This window comes from Nicotiana tomentosiformis, chromosome 5, assembly GCF_000390325.3.
Source record: "Nicotiana tomentosiformis chromosome 5, ASM39032v3, whole genome shotgun sequence".
In the NCBI taxonomy this organism is placed as follows: domain Eukaryota; kingdom Viridiplantae; phylum Streptophyta; class Magnoliopsida; order Solanales; family Solanaceae; genus Nicotiana; species Nicotiana tomentosiformis.
This window is the reverse complement of record NC_090816.1, coordinates 22,649,696-22,671,218: the sequence shown is the minus strand read 5'-3', so window position 1 is coordinate 22,671,218 and position 21,523 is coordinate 22,649,696. Positions and strand designations below refer to the sequence as shown.

The following is a 21,523-nucleotide window of genomic DNA, read 5'->3' as shown; positions in this document are numbered from 1 at the left end:
TCCATCCTGACCTAACAGTGTAAAATGATATTTTATGTATAGTAACGATTAGTCAATATTGGTAAGACTATTTTCAAGGATTAAAAATTTTCAAGTTATGGTTTTTACTGTTTTTGTGTTTATTCGTATAAGTTATAACTATGTATGGAAGAAGAAGACAAGAATCTTCCTAAGTATTTGCCAAAGAAATAAGATTAGAACTTAGAAAAAGTTAGGGAGGACTATGAATTTCTACACAGCAACAACAACAACAACAACATTAACCCAGTATAATCTCACTAGTGGAGTCTGGGGAGAGTAGTTTGTACGCAGACCTTACTCCTACCCTACGGTAGAAAGGCTGTTTCCGATAGACCATCGGCTTCCTCCCTCCAAGAACTCTCCACCTTGCTCTTGGGGTGACTCGAACTCATTATAAATTTCTACACAGTGATCACTAAATTACATAAGATTCAAGTCACAAAATGCAGCAAGAATGCAGAGGATGAATGCAAGGAAATAAAAGAAAGATGATGACAGTAACCATAAGAGTTGTAACATTAGTTATTATGATTCTACTAGCCTTTTTTTAATTTCTTATTTATTCAAAACAAAAAATCCTAAGTAGTTTATCTCCTATGGTTAATTTAATTAGACTTGGTGTAAACATCCGGTGCAGGTAAGTTTTTATCGTAAATTTTGCTTAATCAATAAAACCCAACTTGGGAGTGAGTTGATCCATTGTAGTCAAATAGGAAAAAAGACTTACTCGAACTTGCGTATTTATACCAAATAAATGAATATATAACACACATTTTTAATATATACTTTTCACTTAATCACGATATCAATATGTATTTTCATATATTTATCACTTAATCATGTGATACATTTTTGTAGTTTGGTATAAATACTGGACATGGATGAGTTTTCCCCTAAATGATAGGATCTTTTCGCTCTTTAACTAGAAGTTTCTGGATCGAGTGAATGAAAATAATCTGGCATGGGGCATTTTTTCTTTTACGGGCATTATGTAGTGCAAATTCAAATTAGTCGGGTATCCAAATGATAGGTCTGAAACCCAAAAAAATAATTGTCAAATTTTGTTTACCCAGTACTCACCGAAGGTTGGTGAAGGTTGTTGACCATGCAACTTGAGAGTGAATGAACGAACAGATAATAGAGACCAACCTTAAGCTTCTCTAATTGTAGAGATTATCTTTTTAGTTTCTGAAAATGCACAATTTATCAATTTCAATGCCAAAGGGGATGTACATCTATATGCTAGTACTACATTTTGGCTAGGACATAAACGGGTGATTTTTTTTTTTAATTATACATAAATACTAATCTTTCTAGCATTGCTTCCATAACTATATAAATATTGAGTTGTCAAATAGGTCTAAACTTGATCAAATTAGATAATCTCTAAACTAGAATTTTTAAATTAGGACATTATTTCATTCACTGATTTGAAGTTACACTCTCTTGGTTTGTTTTGCGAGATTGTGGTTATAACATGATGATTGTAACTTCACTTTGCATAATGTATTGTTCGAAATTCAGAAACCTTTTATTTTTCTCCTTTCAAATTAGTTAATTCCTGCTGACAAAAATATTCAGAATAAAAAATGTCAGCAAAATGAAGCAACATAAATATTCGAATTCTTGATGAAGCACCTTATAAAACTCCACTCATTCTATTTTTAATCATCTTGAGTAGATCGTCACCATAAAACAAACACTTAAATATATAATGGTGCTATGAGTATAACCATTGTGAATTAAGCAAAATCGATTGTTAATGATATTTAAATAGAATACAAGGTTAGTTGATCTTGATTCTGATCTTTCTGTGTTCAAAAATAAATTCTACAACCTTTAAAAGAAAACAAAAAGAGAAATGTAGAAGAATAAAAATAAATTCGTGCCCACTAATTTTACAGTGTGTTCTTAAGAAACTTAATCTCCTCCTAGTACACGAGGTTTAAGATTATTTTTTTCATAATAGAGCGAATTAACCTCATCAGTATAGCCGTACTTCAAACACCAATATTCAACGAACTCAATAAGGCATTAGCAAATCACATTTATTTTTTATTTGTTAAAAAATAATGCAGAAAAAAAAAGGAAGAGAATTCAAAATTTTCGTAAGTGTAATGAAACAATAAAAGAAGAAGAATAATATTGCAGAGAAAAATGGAGAGAGAATTCTTATTGATTTTTGGGATGAATTACAATAGAATAGAACTCCTCTATTTATAGGGAAAAAGTGACTTAGCCACCAAGTAACAAACCCTAAAATCTCTCTACAATATAGACATTCACCTTAAATACAATTCTATTTATAATACTCCCCCTTGAATATCTATTCAACAGATAATGTGTCATGTTAAACCTTAATTAAAATAAAACCTAGTGGAAAAAAATTCTAGTCAAGGAAAAAGAATACACATATTTATAAATACGACTTTTGGTTGCCTCGTTAAAAACCTTGCAAGGAAAACCCAGTGGGACAAAACCTTATAAGGAAAAAAGAGTACAACGTGTATTAACTCCCCATGATGAGATAATTAATTCACATCTTTGAGTCTTCACATTCCAATCTTGTGCACCATCTTCAAAAGATTGTTGGTAGAGATTTGATAAACAAACCAGACATATTAACTTGAATGAATATGTTGTACCTTAAAATCATCATTCTTGATAGATATATAATATCTTCATATAATGTCGTGGAACGGCTTTTCAATATCTCCATAGACGTAAAAATTCTCGTTATCATATTATACATATATATATATATATATATATATATATATATATATATATATATATATATATATATATATATATATATATGTACAAATTACACTCAGGATGTGATAATTCAGGAGTAAGAAATTCTCCAGGAATTATATATGCCATAAGTATTTTAAATCATTCATGGATTGTCATATAAGTATAGTCAAATAAGCCATATAAATAGACTTTAGATGTATATCAAGTTTTCATGTTATGCCAGACATATAAGATACATGAAAGTGATTGCACACACACCATTGACTTTATACGTTTGAGTATTTGAACTGCATGTCCAAAACTACATGTGTTTCATATGAAACCAATTTTATTCGAATTGTGTCTCTTTCATTTGACCAATATTTTTGTGTCTGTATTCGACAAACTTAAGATTCTCATCTATACTTAGCGATATGATAACTGTCGTCAACGAACATTTTATATCGATTCCAATATTTTTTTCATAAAGACATAACATAGAGATCTCTTCATTCATACTTTCATATATCTAAACCTCTCCTGAGATTTTATGAAGTATTATGTCATGTGATCTTGTAGATCACTTGCCTCCTTACTTTGATCATTTGCTCATCTTCTTTTATCAAGAATTGTATTTGAAACCGATTTGTCTATACACTTTAAGCGTATCGTATACTTTGTCCTTCTAGGACTTATTATAATAGGAGCATTTACAATGAGAATATAGTTACTTTCTTTGGGTTCACAAATGCGTATGGCATGCTTTGCAATATATTGCAGATGAATTATCTTTTTATGAATTTCAAATTCATATTATCTTATTCGAGAATCTAGATGTAAAAATGATAATTCATTCTACGTTACTTTTTCTCAATTGTTTATCCTTTCTCCCCCTCATGTTAGAAAAACTAACTTTCTTCCTCAACTTTTGAAAACTCACATTTATGCGTTATGGTGTTAATCAAAATATATACCGCATATCAATAATAATAAGATGAAATTATTTGGTTCCTAACCCTGAACCACTTATGAGGGGAGAATGTAATATACTTTCGTATATAACGAATATCAAACTGATATAGATAACTTTGTTCTCATAAACAATAGTTTAGCTATTAAGTGGAGGCACTCAATAAATCATATTGCTAAACCAACTGTGATGTAAATCAACTTATCAAAATGAACTGTTTTGAATAGAAAATCTAAAAATTATGCTATAAATTAAATTATTGATCAAGTTACCTCACAAACACTAGGTTGCGGGTTAATAATAAACGTACATGTAACCATCTCATAGATGCATCTTTATAAGGTTTATGTAATGACTTGGCCAGTCGTTTTAAGAGTTGTAACCCCGTTTCCCCCATTTACCGCTCATTCTGTACTTTATAGTTGTTATGTGACTTGTCGGGGTAGTCAGTTCGGGTCCGGTGAGGTTTTGAAATGAATTGAGACACTTAGTCTCCAAGATGAAAACTTAAGTTGAAAAGATTAAGCGGATATTGACTTATATAAAAACGACCCCAGAATAGAATTTTGATGATTCCAATAGCTCTGTATGGTGATTTTGGACTTGGGAGCGTGTCCGGATAATTATTTGGAAGTCCGTAGCTAGATTAGGCTTGAAATGGCTAAAATAGAAATTTAAGTTTGGAAGTTTTTGACCGGGATGTTGACTTTTTGATATTGGGGTCGGAATTCAGTTTTGAAAATCTTCATAGGGCTGTTATGTCATTTATGACTTGTGTGCAAAATTTGAGATCAATCAGACTTGATTTGATAGGTTTCAATATCGAATGTAGAAGTGGAAAATTCTTAGTTTCATTAATCTTGAATTGGAGTATGATTCGTGATTTTAGTGTTATTTGATGTGATTTGAAGTTTTGACTAAGTTCGTTTGATATTTTAGGACTTGTTGGTGTATTTAGTTGAGGTACCGGGAGCCTTGGGTGAGTTTCGGAGGGTTAATGGATTAATTTTTAGACTTGGAATGTTGCTGGAATTTTTCTAATGTCTGCACCTGGTTTCCTTCTTCGCGTTCGCGAGAGGGGTCTCGCGTTCGCGAAGAGGAACTGGAGGCAAGTGAAGTTGTTCATTGCATTTGCGATATGGGGCTCGCGTTCACGTAAGGCAATGAGGTGAGGCTACACGTTCGCAATTGGGCATCGCGTCCGCGAAAGGGAAAATGGCTGGTGAGAATTTTTGCCTTTCGCGTTCGCGAAGGTTCACCTGGTAAAGCATCGCGTTCACGACTTGGGTCTCGCGTTCGCGAAGGGAAATTTTTGGGTAGCACAATTTTGTGTTTCGCGAACGCGAGGGACCTGTGGCGTTTGCGAAGAAGGAATACTTGGAAAGAAAGTTTAAGTTCTGATTTTTGACTAATTGGAGCTCGGGAAGAGGTAATTTTCGGGAGATTTTCAAGAAAAATAATAGGGTAAGTATTCTTAACTCAGTATTGATCAAATTACCCGAATCCATAGTTGTTTTTAACATTTAATTGGTGATTTGAATTGGAAAATTTTGAAAACTCTATTAGTTTAGATTGAAGATTTGAGGGTCGAGTTGATGTCGGAATTTAGTAATTTTGGTATGGTTGGACTCGTGGTTGAATGGGCGTTCATATTTTATAACTTTTATCGGGTTCTGATACGTGGGCCCCACGAGCGATTTTTGAGTTAAATTTCGGATTTTGTTGAAAAAATTGTATTTTCATATGGAATGAATTCCAATAATTTGTATTGATTAAATAAAAATAATTGTGACTAGATACGAGACTTTCAGAATCCAATTCGCGAGGCAAAGGCATAACGAAGTAAAGAATTACCCGGTTCGAGGTAAGTGACTTGTCTAACCTTGTGTGGGGGAAATTTTCCTTGGGATTGGTATTGATATGATAATTGTGATGTGGTGAAAGTCGTGAACGCGAGGTGACGAGTGTGTACACGGGCTAAATATGAAAAACTCTGGTTTTAAATTGTGTATATCTCTGTTACACATTAATTAAATTATTTTATCCGGTTAATAATTTTGTGAGTTCGAGTCACCCCAAGAGCAAGGTGGGGAGTTATTGGATGGAGGGAGCCGAGGGTCTATCGGAAACAGCCTCTCTACCCCAGGGTAGGGGTAAGGTCTGCGTATACACTACCCTCCCCAGACCCCACTAGTGGGATTATACTGGGTTGTTGTTGTTGTTGTTGTTGTTGTTGTTGTTGTTGTTGTTGTTGTTGTTGTTGTTGTTGTTGTATCCGGTTATATTCATCATCATTTATCTATTTTTATATTTTAAATTTGCCTGACATTTTTCGTGCTAATTGCTTTACCTGTTTAGTTGAAACTTTATTTCTTTTATTCTGTGCTCAATATTTGAAAATTAAATTTCTTAATTGAATTATTATTAATATGAAATATTTGACATTAAAAAATTTGGTATTGAGGCAATGTGTTAAATTTGTGAAATATTATTTTTATTGAGTTATTCACTTTCGAATATTTTGTGAGATTTTGTATTCATTGTATTGAGACGTGAGCTCCTTATTGTGGAAATAATATTGTTGTTGATTTATTTTGGCAAGTTGAAATATTTGGACACTTGAGGTGTAAATTGTGATATATTGTGATATTGATACGAATGCGGTGGTATAATGTCTGAGTGTTGAAACGCATGCGGTGAGAAAATGGTGGCTTGATACGCGTGGCTAGTATGGGAACTACTAGAAGCCATGTGGTGTGATAAGGGTGGCTAAAACGCGGGATGCTATTTCGAAAAAAATAATTTCTTTAAAATTAAATGTGAAAGCTCCCGCGGTGATATAAGAAAATGAGATATTGTGAATTCATTTATGATTTGGGACTATTAGGCGGTACCTCGGGAGTGCCCTTGTTGATATTTTTTTATGGATGCATTGCCTTCGATTATTTTTGGTGTTTTTCTTAAAGTTATAAATTTTTGTTTTCCTTCCATGAGGTATTATTCGCCTTTATTCTGTGTAGTTGAATTGTGGCGTACTACTTACTTGAATTATTTTTATTGTCATTTATTATTATTATATTGTTAAACTTTCACAATATCTTTTATTATTTCTAGTAGGGTTTGACCTGACCTCGTCACTGCTCTACCGAGGCTAGACTTAGCACTTAGTGGGTACCGATGTGGTGTACTCATACTACATTTCTGTACATCTTTTTGTGCAGATCTAGGTACTTCCTATCAGACCAGGCATTGGTGAACTAGCCGTACGCGGAGACTTCAAGGTACATCTGTCAGCGTCCGCAGACCTCGGAGTCCCCTTCTATCCTTATTATGTTGTTTTCCTTATTCTCTTTAGACCCTGGTGTATAGAGATACTTAGACTAAATTTTTAGAAGCTTGTGACTTATTTCTACCGGGTTTTGGGAGTTGAACTATTTGAATCACGTTTTGATTTATTTTATATGTTGGTATTTAAGTTTCAGTTTTGACTTCCGTATAATTGATAGGCTTACCTAGTCTTAAATACTATTTGCCACCATGACATCTTACGGAGAAAAATTGGGGTCGTGACAGTTTACATGGCAGGTGAATGAGCCCATATTCACATTTGATAAATTCCATAATTCAAGGAATTCAATCTCAATATTAGTTGGTATAATAATCGCGAGAACAAGCAGCACAAAAGAATTCATGAAGAATCTTCTTCAATATTTACCCATGTGAATTCTCATTTATTTTACACATCATACTTAAATCAAGATTGCTCAACGGGCCATGCTTGAAAAAATTATCTGTATCGGTAAACTTCAGGTTTACATCATGACATGTGCAATTATTAATTAAACTCCCAGTTTATTATGACACAGGTTTTTATATCAATAAATATCCACTTCACTGTATTGTGTAATTTTATCATATTTTTTTATTTGCGTAGTACAAATCATGCAATAAAGGGGGTAGTTTTCATATACATATTACCCCGCTACAATTGTAGTAATATAAAGATATTAAATCTTCTCATTATTTATAGTCTCAATATAACCGACCGCTTTTGTGAATACTTTAGAAACTCAATAAGTTTCTTTGAGACTTACTACAACACAATGTCTTATTGTAAAATCAATTTTATTCCTCTAAAATAGTAATAATTGGCTCTTTCAAAGGTCTCAATTAATTTTGTACTACCACATATTCATCGACATTCATATGGTGAATATTTCCTTTAAAGAGAAAGTGATACCATTATGGTCATGGTCACAATTATATGCAAGATCTGTTACTTCTATTACTTTTGCCCTATAATAATCGCACTGCCATAAAATTTTGGCATAATCACAATAAGTATATGATCAATGACCATTCATGTTATAATAATAAAATTATTTTCTTATTTCATTTCAAACCTCCTTCTAGAGTCGAGTGTGGTATATTTTCTACCGCTAACATGTTCATATTCTTCCAAGAATGAATATGTATTCATAAATAACATGTTGTCACATTCACACTATGAATAGACCATAATCATCTATATGTGTTTTACAAAATCTCATGTCAAAGCAATGACAAACATTACTTTTACAGAGTGAAGGATTATTTTGAGAATTCTTATTATTATCATTACCATAATGATGACGATTATAATTTCGTCTATTGCCACGTCCACATCCATTGATACATTCATGATAATAATTTTGTCTTCTTTCAGACTTATTACATATTGCGACCACATTCTCTTAAGGGAACTAGAATGAAGCAAATTTAATGGGACGTATTTTTACTTCTTGTGCTCATAATCATACATGAATTTGATCATGGCAAGACATAGAAATTTTATCACTTCGGGTAGTTATAATTTCTTACAAACTCCATTAGAGTTATAATCAAAATTTATTGTCTTTGCTTGTATTTAAAATCAAATTATAGAATGTCAAGAATTTAAAAGAAAAAAATAAGGTAAATTACTTACCTTAAACTCAAAATTTATTCGTGAGGGAAGTTCATGGAACAATTGACAATCATTATGCTCAATATTATGTATAAGTTGAGCACCACGCACGTATCCCAAAGCCTCTACTCAATTGGTTGGAGTCTCGTGCTGATAACCTGTAATGAAACAATAAAAGAAGAAGAATAATATTGCAGAGAAAAGTAGAGAGACAATTCTTATTGATTTTTGGAATGAATTACAATAACAAACTCTAAAATATCTCTAAAATATAAATATTCACCTTAAATATAATTATATTTATAACGGCAAGAGAAATATAAGGAAATGACATTCGGGTCGATAATGGTCTCTCCCTCATCACCTAGCAGTTTCGTGTTCAACGTTTGGGAAAGAAAAATCTTTGCTTGGGAGTGTTTTATTCCTTTAATGCCTTTTCAATGCAAATCTAACTTCAAATGATTTAAAAATAAAGTTACGAGTGGTCAATAATAAAAAAGATAATAACTATTGGATATCAACATATTTAAACACAATTACAATATATTTGAATTTTTTCTTATATACCTATGTCTTAGTAGATAAATTTACCTATACATACAAGTGCGATACAACAACTTTATAAGAAATCAAATTCTAAATTATAATATTTTTTATTCTGTTCAAAAAAGAATAGCATATAAGTTAACACACTTTTATATTTGAAAAAAAGTTTACTACCGTCATACTTAAGGCCAACAAATGTTTTGGTATATTTGAAACTTTTAAGTTTTTTGAATCAAACTGTAACAAATTAAAGAAAAGTGGAATTGGAGGAAGTAACAAATTAAAGAAAATCCCAGATTAGTTTAGTGTTGAGACATCACATTATTACACTCTTACACACACACACACACACACACACTCTACTTGGCTTCAAGGGTTTCGACCTTCTGTAAATTCTCTTTCTCCGATCTGCAAATCCAAATCAATTCCTACAAACCATTTCTCCTCATACAATATCCTCTCAGATTCAGAAAATCCACAACGATCTAAAACAAATTCTCAATTCAGAAAATCATTTTTCACTTTCTCCAAAAAATCAGAATCAATACTTCATATTCATCCAAAACTGTGGTGATGTGAGAGCTGCTATTTAAGAGCTCGTTTTGGTTCATTTTTAGGGTTTGTTTGAATGATAAAGAAAGTTCTAGAAGATCTAAGGATTTGGATTTGGATTGATTTCATTGCTTAGTTAGAAAGTCACTATGGACGTTGATTTAGTTGTTGATATAGCGAGTCTCGATGCCGAATTATTGCAGCTTCCTGAATTTTCACCTTTGGCTATCAAAGATAATCCGTATGCTCGGAGGCTTTTTGATCAATGGCTCTCGCTCCCCATCACGACTTCTAAGGTAGTTCCACAGTGCCCAAATTTTGATAATATTTTCTGTATTTTTCTGTATTAAGAACTAGATGTTGAAATTGCAATGAGTTTAAGTTCGGTGTTAAAAAATATTCACGCATTCAGGTCATTTATTAGGTAATTACGGGTAAATATTTTGATAAACATTAGTTGGTAATCAGTCAAAAATGGTACTTTCTCCATTTCAATTGATGCGGCATAGTTTGAATTGGTACGGAGTTTTAAGTAAGGAAGAAAGACTTTTTAAACTTGTGGTCTTAAACATGGCTTAACATTTGTGTGGCTATAAGATTTTCTAAACTTGCGGTATCAAACATTTCGCAACATTTGCGTGCGTGCGATAAAATTTGTGTGGCTATAAAAGTTTATTATTAAGTGTAAATTGGGAAGTTTACGTCTTATTGCATCATAATACACTGCTATATGATTTATCTTATTCTTATACGCATCTCAGAAGTGATTTTAACAACTATAGTACGTTTTGTTTCATGAGAATGTCAATTACTTTGTGTTGAGCGAAGTATCATGTTGAGTATAATGTATTATCAAGTTCCCTAGGGTGAGGAATGATTAGAAGGTGCCATGAAGATGTGTGAAGTGAAGAAGAAAGATTTCAATAGTCTGTTGCAAATTTGAGTTCTTTCTCTGAGTTCCTTTATCTACTTTTTCTTTATTGACAAAAAGTACATGCCTGGGCTCTCTGGGATCAATTGTGTTGCTTTTGTTTGAGCTTGCTCTTTCTCTTTACCAACAAGAGTCTAACATTGCTCACTCTCAAAAAAGAGTCAAACGATGCTCGAAACTTGACAGTATGCATATAGGACTGCAACAACTTGTTGCATTCGCTGGAAATTAATTCCATGTGTTCATGGAACCTGTCTCTAAGAAGCTTTCCTAGGATGATGGAGATGTGCTGGTGCTTTGGTTTAATGGAAACTCTTCGTGAAAGTTTTATACCACTGGTGATGAATAACAGTGATATTATGCTTGAGGATGTTCAGCTGGGAATCCAATGTATTTTTGAAAAGTTACTCTGCTAGGATATTGTTCTGAGCCAGCATTACACGAGTCTGAGGTTTTAAGAACGGAACATCGGACCTGATAGTTTATTGAGCTTACATGTTGATTTTTCTTAGTTCTGGGAGCATATGATGTTTCGTTTTGGAAGAGCTCTCTGCCCTGCATTATTGCAAACATAAGCGATGATATGTGCATTTTTTCTGTTTCTGATAAACATTGTTGTTGATCTCATTTGATTGGCAAATGGAAAGTAATCTATTTTCACTATACATGCAGGTGAAATCTTTGCTTGATAATGCTAAGGCTGGTGGTCCCTTGAATCTGACTGGAACTTCTTCTAGCACAAATGTTGCTTCAAGCAGTTCTTTGCCGTCTATGTTTCCAGCTGGAAGTACCCCTCCACTTTCACCGAGAAGCTCATCTGGTTCACCGCGAACAACAAGACATAGGGCAGGCCCCTCTATATTAGGTTCTCCTCTGAAATTAGTGAACGAGCCTGTTAAAGAGCAAATACCACAGGTATGGAAGTGTTGCAAAACTAATTCAGAGTGATGCTTTTTCTTTTCTTTTTTCTTTTTGAGCACAGGCAGATTGTGACGATTTCTCCCTTTTGATCAAATGCATATGATGATAGCAGTTTTATTTTCAAAATGGCCGTCCACCTCCGAATGAATTGAAGGAACGATGCTTGTTTAGAATAAACCAATTTTTCTATGGCCACATGGATGGACTACAAATGCATGGTAAGGTTCCTTTTTTTGGGGGGGGAGGGGGGGGGGTGGGGCGATTTGCTTTTTTATTGACTTTGAGATGAGTATAAATATGAGTATACCCTTTTAGGTTTAATATGAGAGTTTCTATGGTATCTCAATATCTTCCAGAATATGTGCCTTTTTGTTTTTTGAGGCCTTTTACCAAATTCCCTTATCATTCTTTTGTCGGCTCTCCAGCAAATGCTATAAGATCTGTAATTATGGTTTTTAATGAAATAAATTCTTATTAAATGCATAGAACCTACAGAATTTGATATGGTCAACCTTCTTAAGATTTGAAGTGAGATTAGACAGGATTGTGATACCTAATGCAGGGAAATCTGATATGGTCTGTTTGTTTTTAGAACAAAATGTTTTCTTTTCTTGATCAATAACTTTTGGTTTCTTGTCCAAACATATTTTGGTTTGTTTTACTTGTAACAAGGACACATTTTGTTTTCAAAAATATAAAAAGAACAATCAAAATACAAAATAAATTCGCTCACTGCTCACAATTATCAGAAAACTATTCTACCAAATCCAAACACTCACAGAACCCCCCCTCCCCCCCCCCCCCCACACACACACAACAAAAAAAACGAACAAAAAGAGATGACACCAAAATGTTTTCTAGTACAGACACCGGGCTAGGCTCAGTGGGGAATGACATGGTAGTTGAAGATGTAACACAGAATTGAAATGGAATGGTTGAAATAGAGGAGTAATGTGTCCTGATAAAAAAATAGAGGAGTAATGTGAGTGATATGTGATAGGAAAGTACCTAACAAAGTGAGACAAGTTTTATAAAACGGTTGTGAGAACTGAGACCAGCAATATTATATGGGAAAATGTTAGGGCTCATAGGATGATTGTTGTAGAATCCAGATGTTATCATGATCATACAAGAACTTATTGTAAAAAATTGGTCATACCAAATTTGATAATATTAGAAACGATCACATCCAACGAAAGGTGCAACTGCAGTTACACAAAGATTGCTTAATACAAGAAACTCTTTAGAGAAGAGATTGTAATCTTTGCAGCAGGTGGCAGATGCTACCATTGTGAACAACATAGTCAATTAGTTAAATATCTCCTTCTGCACTGCAGACATACATGGAAACTTTACAATGTTTTTGAATTTATATGGAGTCCAGTGATCCAAAATAGACTTTGTTAGCTGGTAGGGGTAGAGGTTATGAAAAGAAAAACAGAGGTGATATTGGAAGACTATTCCTCATTGTGTAGTTTGGACGATGTAGAAAGAAACCATAGACGCTTTGTGAGGAAAATGAATGTATCTCTTATGTAAAGTTAAGATATCCTTCACAATTTGTAGTTTTGGTGTATGAAGAATGTTTAGACTCCTTACACAAATAAAAGGAATCAAGTATACAAAGTTATGTACATTTCCAGTACTTTTGTGGTACTGTTTCTTTACTAAAAATTCTCTTTTTCTATCGTTAACTTCTTTAGTAAAACTTTTTGTAGTGGAAAAAATGAGAGTACGCTGCCTGATATCGTTGTCTTATATAGTCTTCCAAATAGACTGGTCCATATGTGCGATATTATTATCGTTAAATATGCTAAAAGGGGATGGGATAGACCTAAGATAAGATCCACGGAGGCGAACTCAGCGTGCCTCAACTAAGAATAGAATAAAATGGAACGAAGTCCATGGGAGAAAATGGTTCAAATTCCAATCCAGTAGAGACAATGATATTAGGTGATTTTTTCTATCTACCTGTAATGGAAGCAAACAATCCATATAGGCTATTAAAGTAGCCGGGACTAATGCTTTACTATTGTTGTTACACTTATATTAGGTCCAATGTTTGTCTGTAGATGTCACGAAGAGAAGTGACCTTTAGTTTAGAGAACTCTCAATTCGCCTTAAAGACACATTATTTAGTATTGCAATGAAAGAAGCCTAAATCTAGCACAACTTACGTAGAAGATTCATGCATTTGATTCTGACTAGTTTGGGATATAGGCACAATTGATTGTTTGATATTAATTGAGGGCGATTATTTTCAATATCTTCCTTCGCGGAATCCTTTGCCTTGAGCAATTTGTCTTTAAATTTATCACCTGAAAGAATATTGCTCAGTGTAGAAAAATCTAGTTTGTTGGTTTTATTGCATTATACTTACTGTCCCGTTAAACTTTTTAGTTTTTGGAACTAATTAACAGCATATCTGAGTCAGTTTAGTGCTTGATATTCTCAATATTGTTTACAATTTGTGAGTGGGGGGCCTGTGGTTGGACTGGAAACCAAGTATAGGCTTAAGACTAAGCTGGATCATGTATAAATGTAGAAAGAGTAGTTTATCATTATTTATGCTAGTTATATGGGCCGTCGGCCTACATGATGCGATTTATTATTCATGCTTGTGTTTGACGTTCCATGTAACTTATTTTTCCTTGGGTTGTTAGAATTTAAACCAATTACTAAGGAAATATGCAAGTTGCCGTCATTCTTCTCAAGGGCTCTTTTTAGGAAGATTGATGTTGATGGAACGGGCATTATAACAAGGTATTCTTTCTTGTTAATTCTCAAGATGATTCGTTTACTGTTTTTGGGTAATTCCTAGAAGGTCATCTGCACCTTTGGAACGTGGATGAAAATGTTGGGATTAAGGGCATCCTTTTCTTCCTTTCATCCTTCAATATGTCTTTTCGACCTCCGGTAACGTCCTTCTATTTGATATATAATACAGTTCCTTGAGTAGATATATCCTTCTATATATTTGATAGTTTGAGTGACTTAATACTATTGTAGTAAGCTCCTTTCAGAGGAGTTTTGTGTAAGGGAGGAATTATTTCATAGGAGTTTTATTTCTCAAACATTTAAAGTGTATTAACTTAATAGGTTTGTCTGTTGTTTTCGATAGTTCCAGTTAAGACAGCTCCTTTTGGTCTGTATCTGTAACTCTTTGCTTTGTAAACTTATAACCTTTTCCCGTGTTTATTTGTAACTACTAACGCTTGAAAAGAGAAACTCGGAAGTGACAGCAGATATAGGGTACTAGTACTGCAGAGTATACCTGAGCATTTAGTGTTAATTCATTTCTGACAATGTCTGGAACTCTTTTTTCAAGTAGTTTGCTGATGCTATTTGCTTAACATGGCTGTAGGGATGCCTTTGTTGATTATTGGGTCAACGGAAACATGTTGACAAAAGATATAGCAACCCAGATTTACACAATCTTGAAGCAGCCAGATCTCAAACACCTGACGCAGGTGCTTTCTCTACTTTGTTTGTTATTTGTTTGAGTGACTTGTTACGATTACTTTATAGTTTCTTACTCATCCTATCCAAAAGAGCTAAAGATTTGGTCTGATTCATGATTACATGGAGATTATTTTTCTGCAACAGAAAGGTTTTGTAGATTGCTAGATCTGTTTTTTCCTTGTTCCAATTGATACTTCAACCAATTTGATTGTAGGATGATTTCAAGCCTGTTCTTCAAGAGCTTTTGGCAACACATCCCGGGTTAGAGTTCTTACGGAGCACACCTGAATTTCAAGAGCGATATGGTACCTTCTCAATGTTATACTGTATTAATCGCTGATGCCCTCAATTAATTTGATATTTCTTACGTCGTTAAAAATTTGCATGCGGAACTTTGTGCCCTTGAATTTGACAGATGTTTTGTGGGATGTATATTACCACTGTCCTACATGAGCTGTTCTATTAGACATCCCTATCAACTTCTATCTTGAGAGGACCATTACATTTAACCAAAGCAAATAACTAGAAGTGCTACAGGTCCCCCAGTTTGGTGTAGTTTTTTTGTTTCAGTGCTAGATTAATTCGTGAGGTGTGAGTTTCTCTGATGAACTTGACAGTATTTTTTGAGGCAACTATATGTTGAACTAAGTATGCTGTGTTACTCATCCTTCTAACGGTTTCTAGCTGTGCCATCTCGCATCCTCAACTACCATTTCTGGCCTTTTGGTACATCAAGCACGAGAACTCTAATTCCTCGGCAAAGCTTTCTCGTCTAAGACTTGAAATTTCCTTTAGTTGCTCTTTCTAAAGGAGTCCCATTCAAACTAGATTAGCTAGCCTTTTTACCCGTCACCCTTTTTGCGGGGCTCTGTCAGCATGCTTGGTTTGGGACCATTAGGAATGGAGTAGATAGTCTTTTTTTCTATCTTAACAGTTGGAATGAACATTGTATTTAAATACCTGTTTGTAACATAGAGGGGTTACAAACTATTTTACTCTGTCTTAACAGTTAATTTTCTTGCATTGGCCAGCTGAAACTGTAATATACAGAATATTTTTCTACGTGAATAGATTGGGTAATGGTCAACTTACCCTCAGGGAGCTGAAGCGTTCAGACCTAATTGCTGCAATGCAACATGCAGATGAAGAAGAAGATATTAACAAGGTCCTTAGGTAAATATCATTGCAACGGGATTGACTTAATATAGAAATGATAAAAGTTCACTGATTTCTTCTTTTTGGGAAGCTTTAGAGATTCACTTCTGCTATGTCACTTGATGTGATCTGTTCTTTTTTCTTTGCCTTGTAAACATCCAAATGTCTATGTCACGGGATTTAATGACACATGTTTATGTGGCAAATGGTGGTGCGAGGAAATTGTACTTCTTTGACTAGTCATAGAAAGAAGATAGAAAAAATGCATTATACATCACATGGTTAGCAGATCCATTTTGGGAGATAAACATTACAAAGCACATCACAATTTTTGCAGATTACTTTGAAACTCTGGCTTCTCATGAAAACTAAGTCAAACATTCTGCTACTTTCTTTACCTTTTAGAGTTTGTTCTACTGACTTTGGCTCGCATTATACTCCCTGGTAACGTCGGTCAAGTTCTTTTTACTTCTGCCATTCAAGCAAATACATCTGCCACGTCATTGAGCATCTTATTTTTGCTCCAGGTATTTCTCTTACGAACACTTTTACGTGATATATTGCAAGTTTTGGGAGCTCGATACGGATCATGATTTTCTGATTGATAAAGAGAACCTCATTCGATATGGCAACCATGCCCTTACATACAGGATTGTTGATAGAATATTTTCTCAGGTTGGAGTCTTCCTTGTACTCTGTTCGTCACTTATCAATTTGCCTTGCCTGATTTAATGAATAAGTTGTTGTACTTTTAGGAATGCTTGTTTATCACGTTATAAGGAGTTCATGTTTTAATTTTCTTTCGTCCCTTAGGGATATCCAATAAAATTGGAACGGCACAGAGAGGATTAGCATGTTGTAATGTTTTTGTCAGGTTCCAAGGAAGTTTACAAGTAAAATTGAAGGAAAGATGGGTTATGAAGACTTTGTTTACTTTATATTGTCGGAGGAGGATAAAACATCAGAGCCTGGTCTTGAATACTGGTAACTTTCAGAATTAACATGAAACTCTTTTTCAAGCTCCATGAAAATTTGAACTTTTTCTCCTGATTCTTTTATAGTGGAGCATTTGGATCTTTTTTGATGAAGATGGAGCATTCGAGTCTCTTTACATCATTACTGTGATTTTTTTTCCTTCTGAGCGGAGATTATGTTACTAATGTTCTTTCTTGATGAAGGAACTGATTTCAACTATCCATGTCAATTTTATGACTGCAGTTGATTAGTGGATTCCTTCTGTATTCTGCTTCCTAATTTATTGAGTGAAAAGAGAAGGGGGAGTAGATGTTGGTGAATGTTTTCAAAAAGCACTTTTGTTTAGGAAATTAAATTGGCTCTCCAATAATTAATAGCATTAGGAACACCAAATATGCTGGTACTTGGAAGTATATGATATTATTATTGTTCGTAAGACTAATATGCTTGTGCTAACCAGGATATCATGAGTATGAACAAGGTTTTGCTTGCAAATTACCTACTTCTAGTTCTATCATATATTTGTTGCACTTAGATTCTATGCCCTGTTTGTTTTCAGCAGTTGTTTTGTTCTGCTAACTTTGTTAGTGGCTCTTTAGCTTTTCTTGGTTTATTAGACAACTTATTTGTGTATGCAAGCATTGCTGTGCTGTCTTGTTTCATCATAGGTGGCGAGATAATATGGATTATTACGGACTGGAAGTCAAATTGCTGGTTTGTTGTATGTTGAAAGTTAAGAGTATTTCTATCAGGAATTATCGCGACAGTCAGGGAAGGCCATTTAGTTGATTGTGTTTTGCATTAGTGTTGCTTGAATTCAGTTCATTTCAGCTAAGAATTTAGGCAAAGCAATGTCATTATAGAATGACGAGTCCCCTTCAGAAAAATAGTCAATCGTATTGCTGTGGGACATGCACAAACTCACAGATGACACTGCCTTTCTTTTCTATATCTCAATTTATTTTATGGGCAGGTTCAAATGCATAGATTTGGATGGGAATGGTGTTCTGACTAGGAATGAAATGCAATTTTTTTATGAGGAGCAGTTGCATAGAATGGAATGCATGGGCCAAGAGCCAGTGCTTTTTGAGGATATATTGTGCCAGATGGTTGACATGATTAGTCCAGAGGTAATCTTGTTTTTTCACATGTGATGTCTTTATCATGTTGTGTCCTTTACATGCTGTGACATATTCATCAGATTAATGCTTTTCTTCTCTAATGAAAGAAAACTTCTAGTTGACCTCTTTTGGCACCTAACTTGAAGTTTGTAAGTTGCATTCTCTGAATGGTCTTTTTTGTGAAAGAAGGTGATGCATAAGTTAAAGTTAGTGAACTGTATTTCTTTTTAAGCTGTCTGGTGGGAGTTTGACAGTCAGATTTTATCTTCTTGATGGTGAAGTAATTAACCAATGTGCTGAGTAATTTCTTAGTCAATGGTCCTGTGGAGATTAGAAACACAACAGATTTGTTTCCTTCCGTAAATGCATGATTAATTTGGGAAAGAAGTTGTCGTTTTCTTTTCCAATTGAAATAATTAATGCCATTCTTCAACTCTGTATTGTTTGACTTGATGCATGATATATAATCTGCACCTGTTTTAATTTGTACCATCTGGGTAAATTTTCAAGAAGGGTTTTTCGGAAACAAGCTCTCTACCTTCATAGGTAAGGGTAAGGTCTGCGTACACACTACCCTCCCCAGACCCCACTTGTGGGATTCTACTGGTTTGTTGTTGTTGTTGGGTAAATTTTCAAGAATGATACATAACACTGAATTTTCCTTACTTGCAGGATGAAAGTTATTTTATGTTACATGACTTGAAGGGTAATAAATTATCCGGCAGTGTTTTCAATATACTCTTTAACCTCAATAAGTTCATGGCATTTGAAACTCGCGACCCATTCCTAATACGTCAGGTAATTGAAAAGTTAATGTTTGATTAATAAGTAAATGTGGCTGTTCTACATTCCTTCATCATTCTTACCAATGTATTAACATGATTTTTCTTTTTGTTCCAGGAGCGCGAGAACCCGAATTTGACTGAGTGGGATCGCTTTGCACACAGGGAATATATTAGACTCTCAATGGAGGAAGATGCAGAGGACGCCTCCAATGGAAGTGCAGATGTCTGGGATGAATCACTTGAGGCTCCTTTTTGAGTTTAGTTGGCAAGGTGGAAAGGTATGGACAATCCATTTATCTGCATCTCCTTCAACTGGTACATATTGTAGATTGATAGTTCTGTGAATCAGTATCTCTCTGGTTGTTGACTCCATGTCCACTCTTTAATATTATGAAACTGCTATAAGAAAATATTAGACAAGAGTGGGTTGCTCTAGTGGTGAGTACCCTCCACTTCCAACCAAGAGGGTGTGAGTTCGAGTCACCCCAAGAGCAAGGTGGGGAGTTCTTGGAGGGAGGGAGCCGAGGGTCTATCGGAAACAGCCTCTCTACCCTAGGATAGGGGTAATGTCTGCGTACAAATTACACTCCCCAGATCCCACTAGTGGGATTATACTGGGTTGTTGTTGCTATAAGAAAGTCTAATACTTGACTAAACTTGCAAACAAATGGGATGACTAGCCCATTTGGATGATACTAAATCATCGCTGAATTAGCATAATATGTTAGGGCTGGTAAAAAATTTTAAGCAAGCTGTTCTAGTTTTTCCCCTCCTGGGCCATAAAGTATTTTACATAATGCACTTTAGTGACGTGAGCCTGTTCCTTCTAAAATACTTGAGAAGATGAGAAAAATACATTCTTCTGAGCATCACATATAAAATGCTGTCTGGAACTGAACTCATAAAAAAACTGATAGACTCCCCAGGTGAAAGCAGAACCCTTTTTTATCAGAGATTATTTAGTAGCCAAATGATGGGATCCTGATCTCATTTTTAGTTGCAATACAAGTACATACCTAAGTTTACCGTTCATTGTAGCTTAGCTAATTTGGCCACCTATTATTACGTGTAGTCCTCCACAAATTCTAATCACTTTCATTTTATTTATTTAATATGAGTTGGAATGCCCTAGACATAATGTGACTATTGCTACACCAGAAGGCTGACCTCTTGCTTTTAAAATTTCTACTAGTTTCCAGGAAGGTGTCTGCCTCGAACTTTATCTCAAGCTAAATTTTGAGCTGCAAAAGTGAATTTTGCACAGAAAAGAATCATGTGGGACAAGCTGCTCTCTGTGTTCCACCAAGATGTTCTCTTTGAGATAGCCACAGAGGAATTTTTGATTGGTCTGCACAGAGCATGCTCTCGAGATGTTTCTGTCCATGCTAGTCTGAAAGCTGCCAACATGAATTATCAAGGGCTTGGCAAATGGACGATTGGTGATTGACTGTCAAATGTACCTTCTGGTAATTCGGAACTTTCACATTTGTTTTCTCTTTAGCTGTAAGAAATCAATGATATTAATTATTTGTTGTAGTTCCAATTTTTAGCGGTTGCAGATACCACACCTTGTTTTCTAGATGAGGTTTAGTGTAGCGAGGGTCAATGCGCCATGTTATCTGCTTTTTGTTCCCTTTTTGTGGTCTGTGAATCTTGGTAGCTGTGTATGAGCTGCAATGATATTCCTCTCTTTCTTTGTCCTGCTACTTAGATGTTGACCTCAAGGATGTATAATTTTGCTGACAAATGGCATTGTTGATTTATTAGTCACAGGTCATAAACTTGTTCTAGTATCATCATGCATTAGCCTTTGAATTTGGTTAAGCAAGAATGAATTGAAATGCATGTCCTTTGACTTGGAAGTCCAAGAGAAGGCAATAAAAAGGATATCCACATGCTTGTTTCCAATAAATTCAGGTTTAGATGAGGTTTTCGTAGTTGGTCCTAAGTTTGAATAAAAAATAGACGGTCGCTGTAAGTTGACCTTCAATTGGAAATACTCATGATATGATAAATTCTCTTAGACATTGAATGAAATCGGTGTTGTCAATGGCGCGCGCCTAAAGCACGCTTAAGCCCTGAACGATGCACAAAACATGTTTAAGCGTTTCGCCTCGCTTGGCGGGCGTTTCAATTTCGTCATCAAGGCTCTAAGGTATACCTTTCTTTGCTAATGAGTGTAACCTTGAGGAAGCGACACTAAACAATTGATATTTCACTTTATCACAATCTTTTCAATTTCTTTGTCCATATGTTTTGTTATTCATGCTTATAATTATTAATCTTGGATTACACATACATATTTGTATTTTTGTCTCTCTTTGTGACTTTCTTTGTTAAAGCCCATGCTTTATTTGCGCTTTTTACTTACAGCGCCAACCGGCTTTAGAGCCTTTTTTG

General features: G+C 34.6%; 1 protein-coding gene across 4 annotated transcripts; it reads left to right on the top strand.

The window, feature by feature from the left end:
* Nucleotides 1–9,529: 9,529 nt before the first annotated feature.
* On the top strand, nucleotides 9,530–20,870 carry LOC104094393 (serine/threonine protein phosphatase 2A regulatory subunit B''beta-like). 4 transcript variants are annotated; one of them, XM_009600319.4, is made up of 13 exons: nucleotides 9,530–10,069; nucleotides 11,377–11,619; nucleotides 11,738–11,843; nucleotides 14,289–14,388; nucleotides 14,990–15,095; nucleotides 15,302–15,392; nucleotides 16,119–16,260; nucleotides 16,770–16,917; nucleotides 17,117–17,226; nucleotides 18,191–18,347; nucleotides 19,011–19,136; nucleotides 19,239–19,401; nucleotides 20,316–20,870. In XM_009600319.4, exons 1-12 carry the CDS (start codon nucleotides 9,923–9,925, stop codon nucleotides 19,377–19,379), a joined length of 1,617 nt encoding a protein of 538 aa, XP_009598614.1. In that variant the 5' UTR covers nucleotides 9,530–9,922; the 3' UTR covers nucleotides 19,380–19,401; nucleotides 20,316–20,870. The 4 variants fall into 4 exon arrangements, with proteins under 4 accessions (XP_009598614.1, XP_009598612.1, XP_009598613.1 ...); XM_009600317.4 differs by having other exon boundaries at nucleotides 11,735–11,843; XM_009600318.4 differs by having other exon boundaries at nucleotides 11,735–11,843; nucleotides 20,323–20,451.
* Nucleotides 20,871–21,523: the final 653 nt, after the last annotated feature.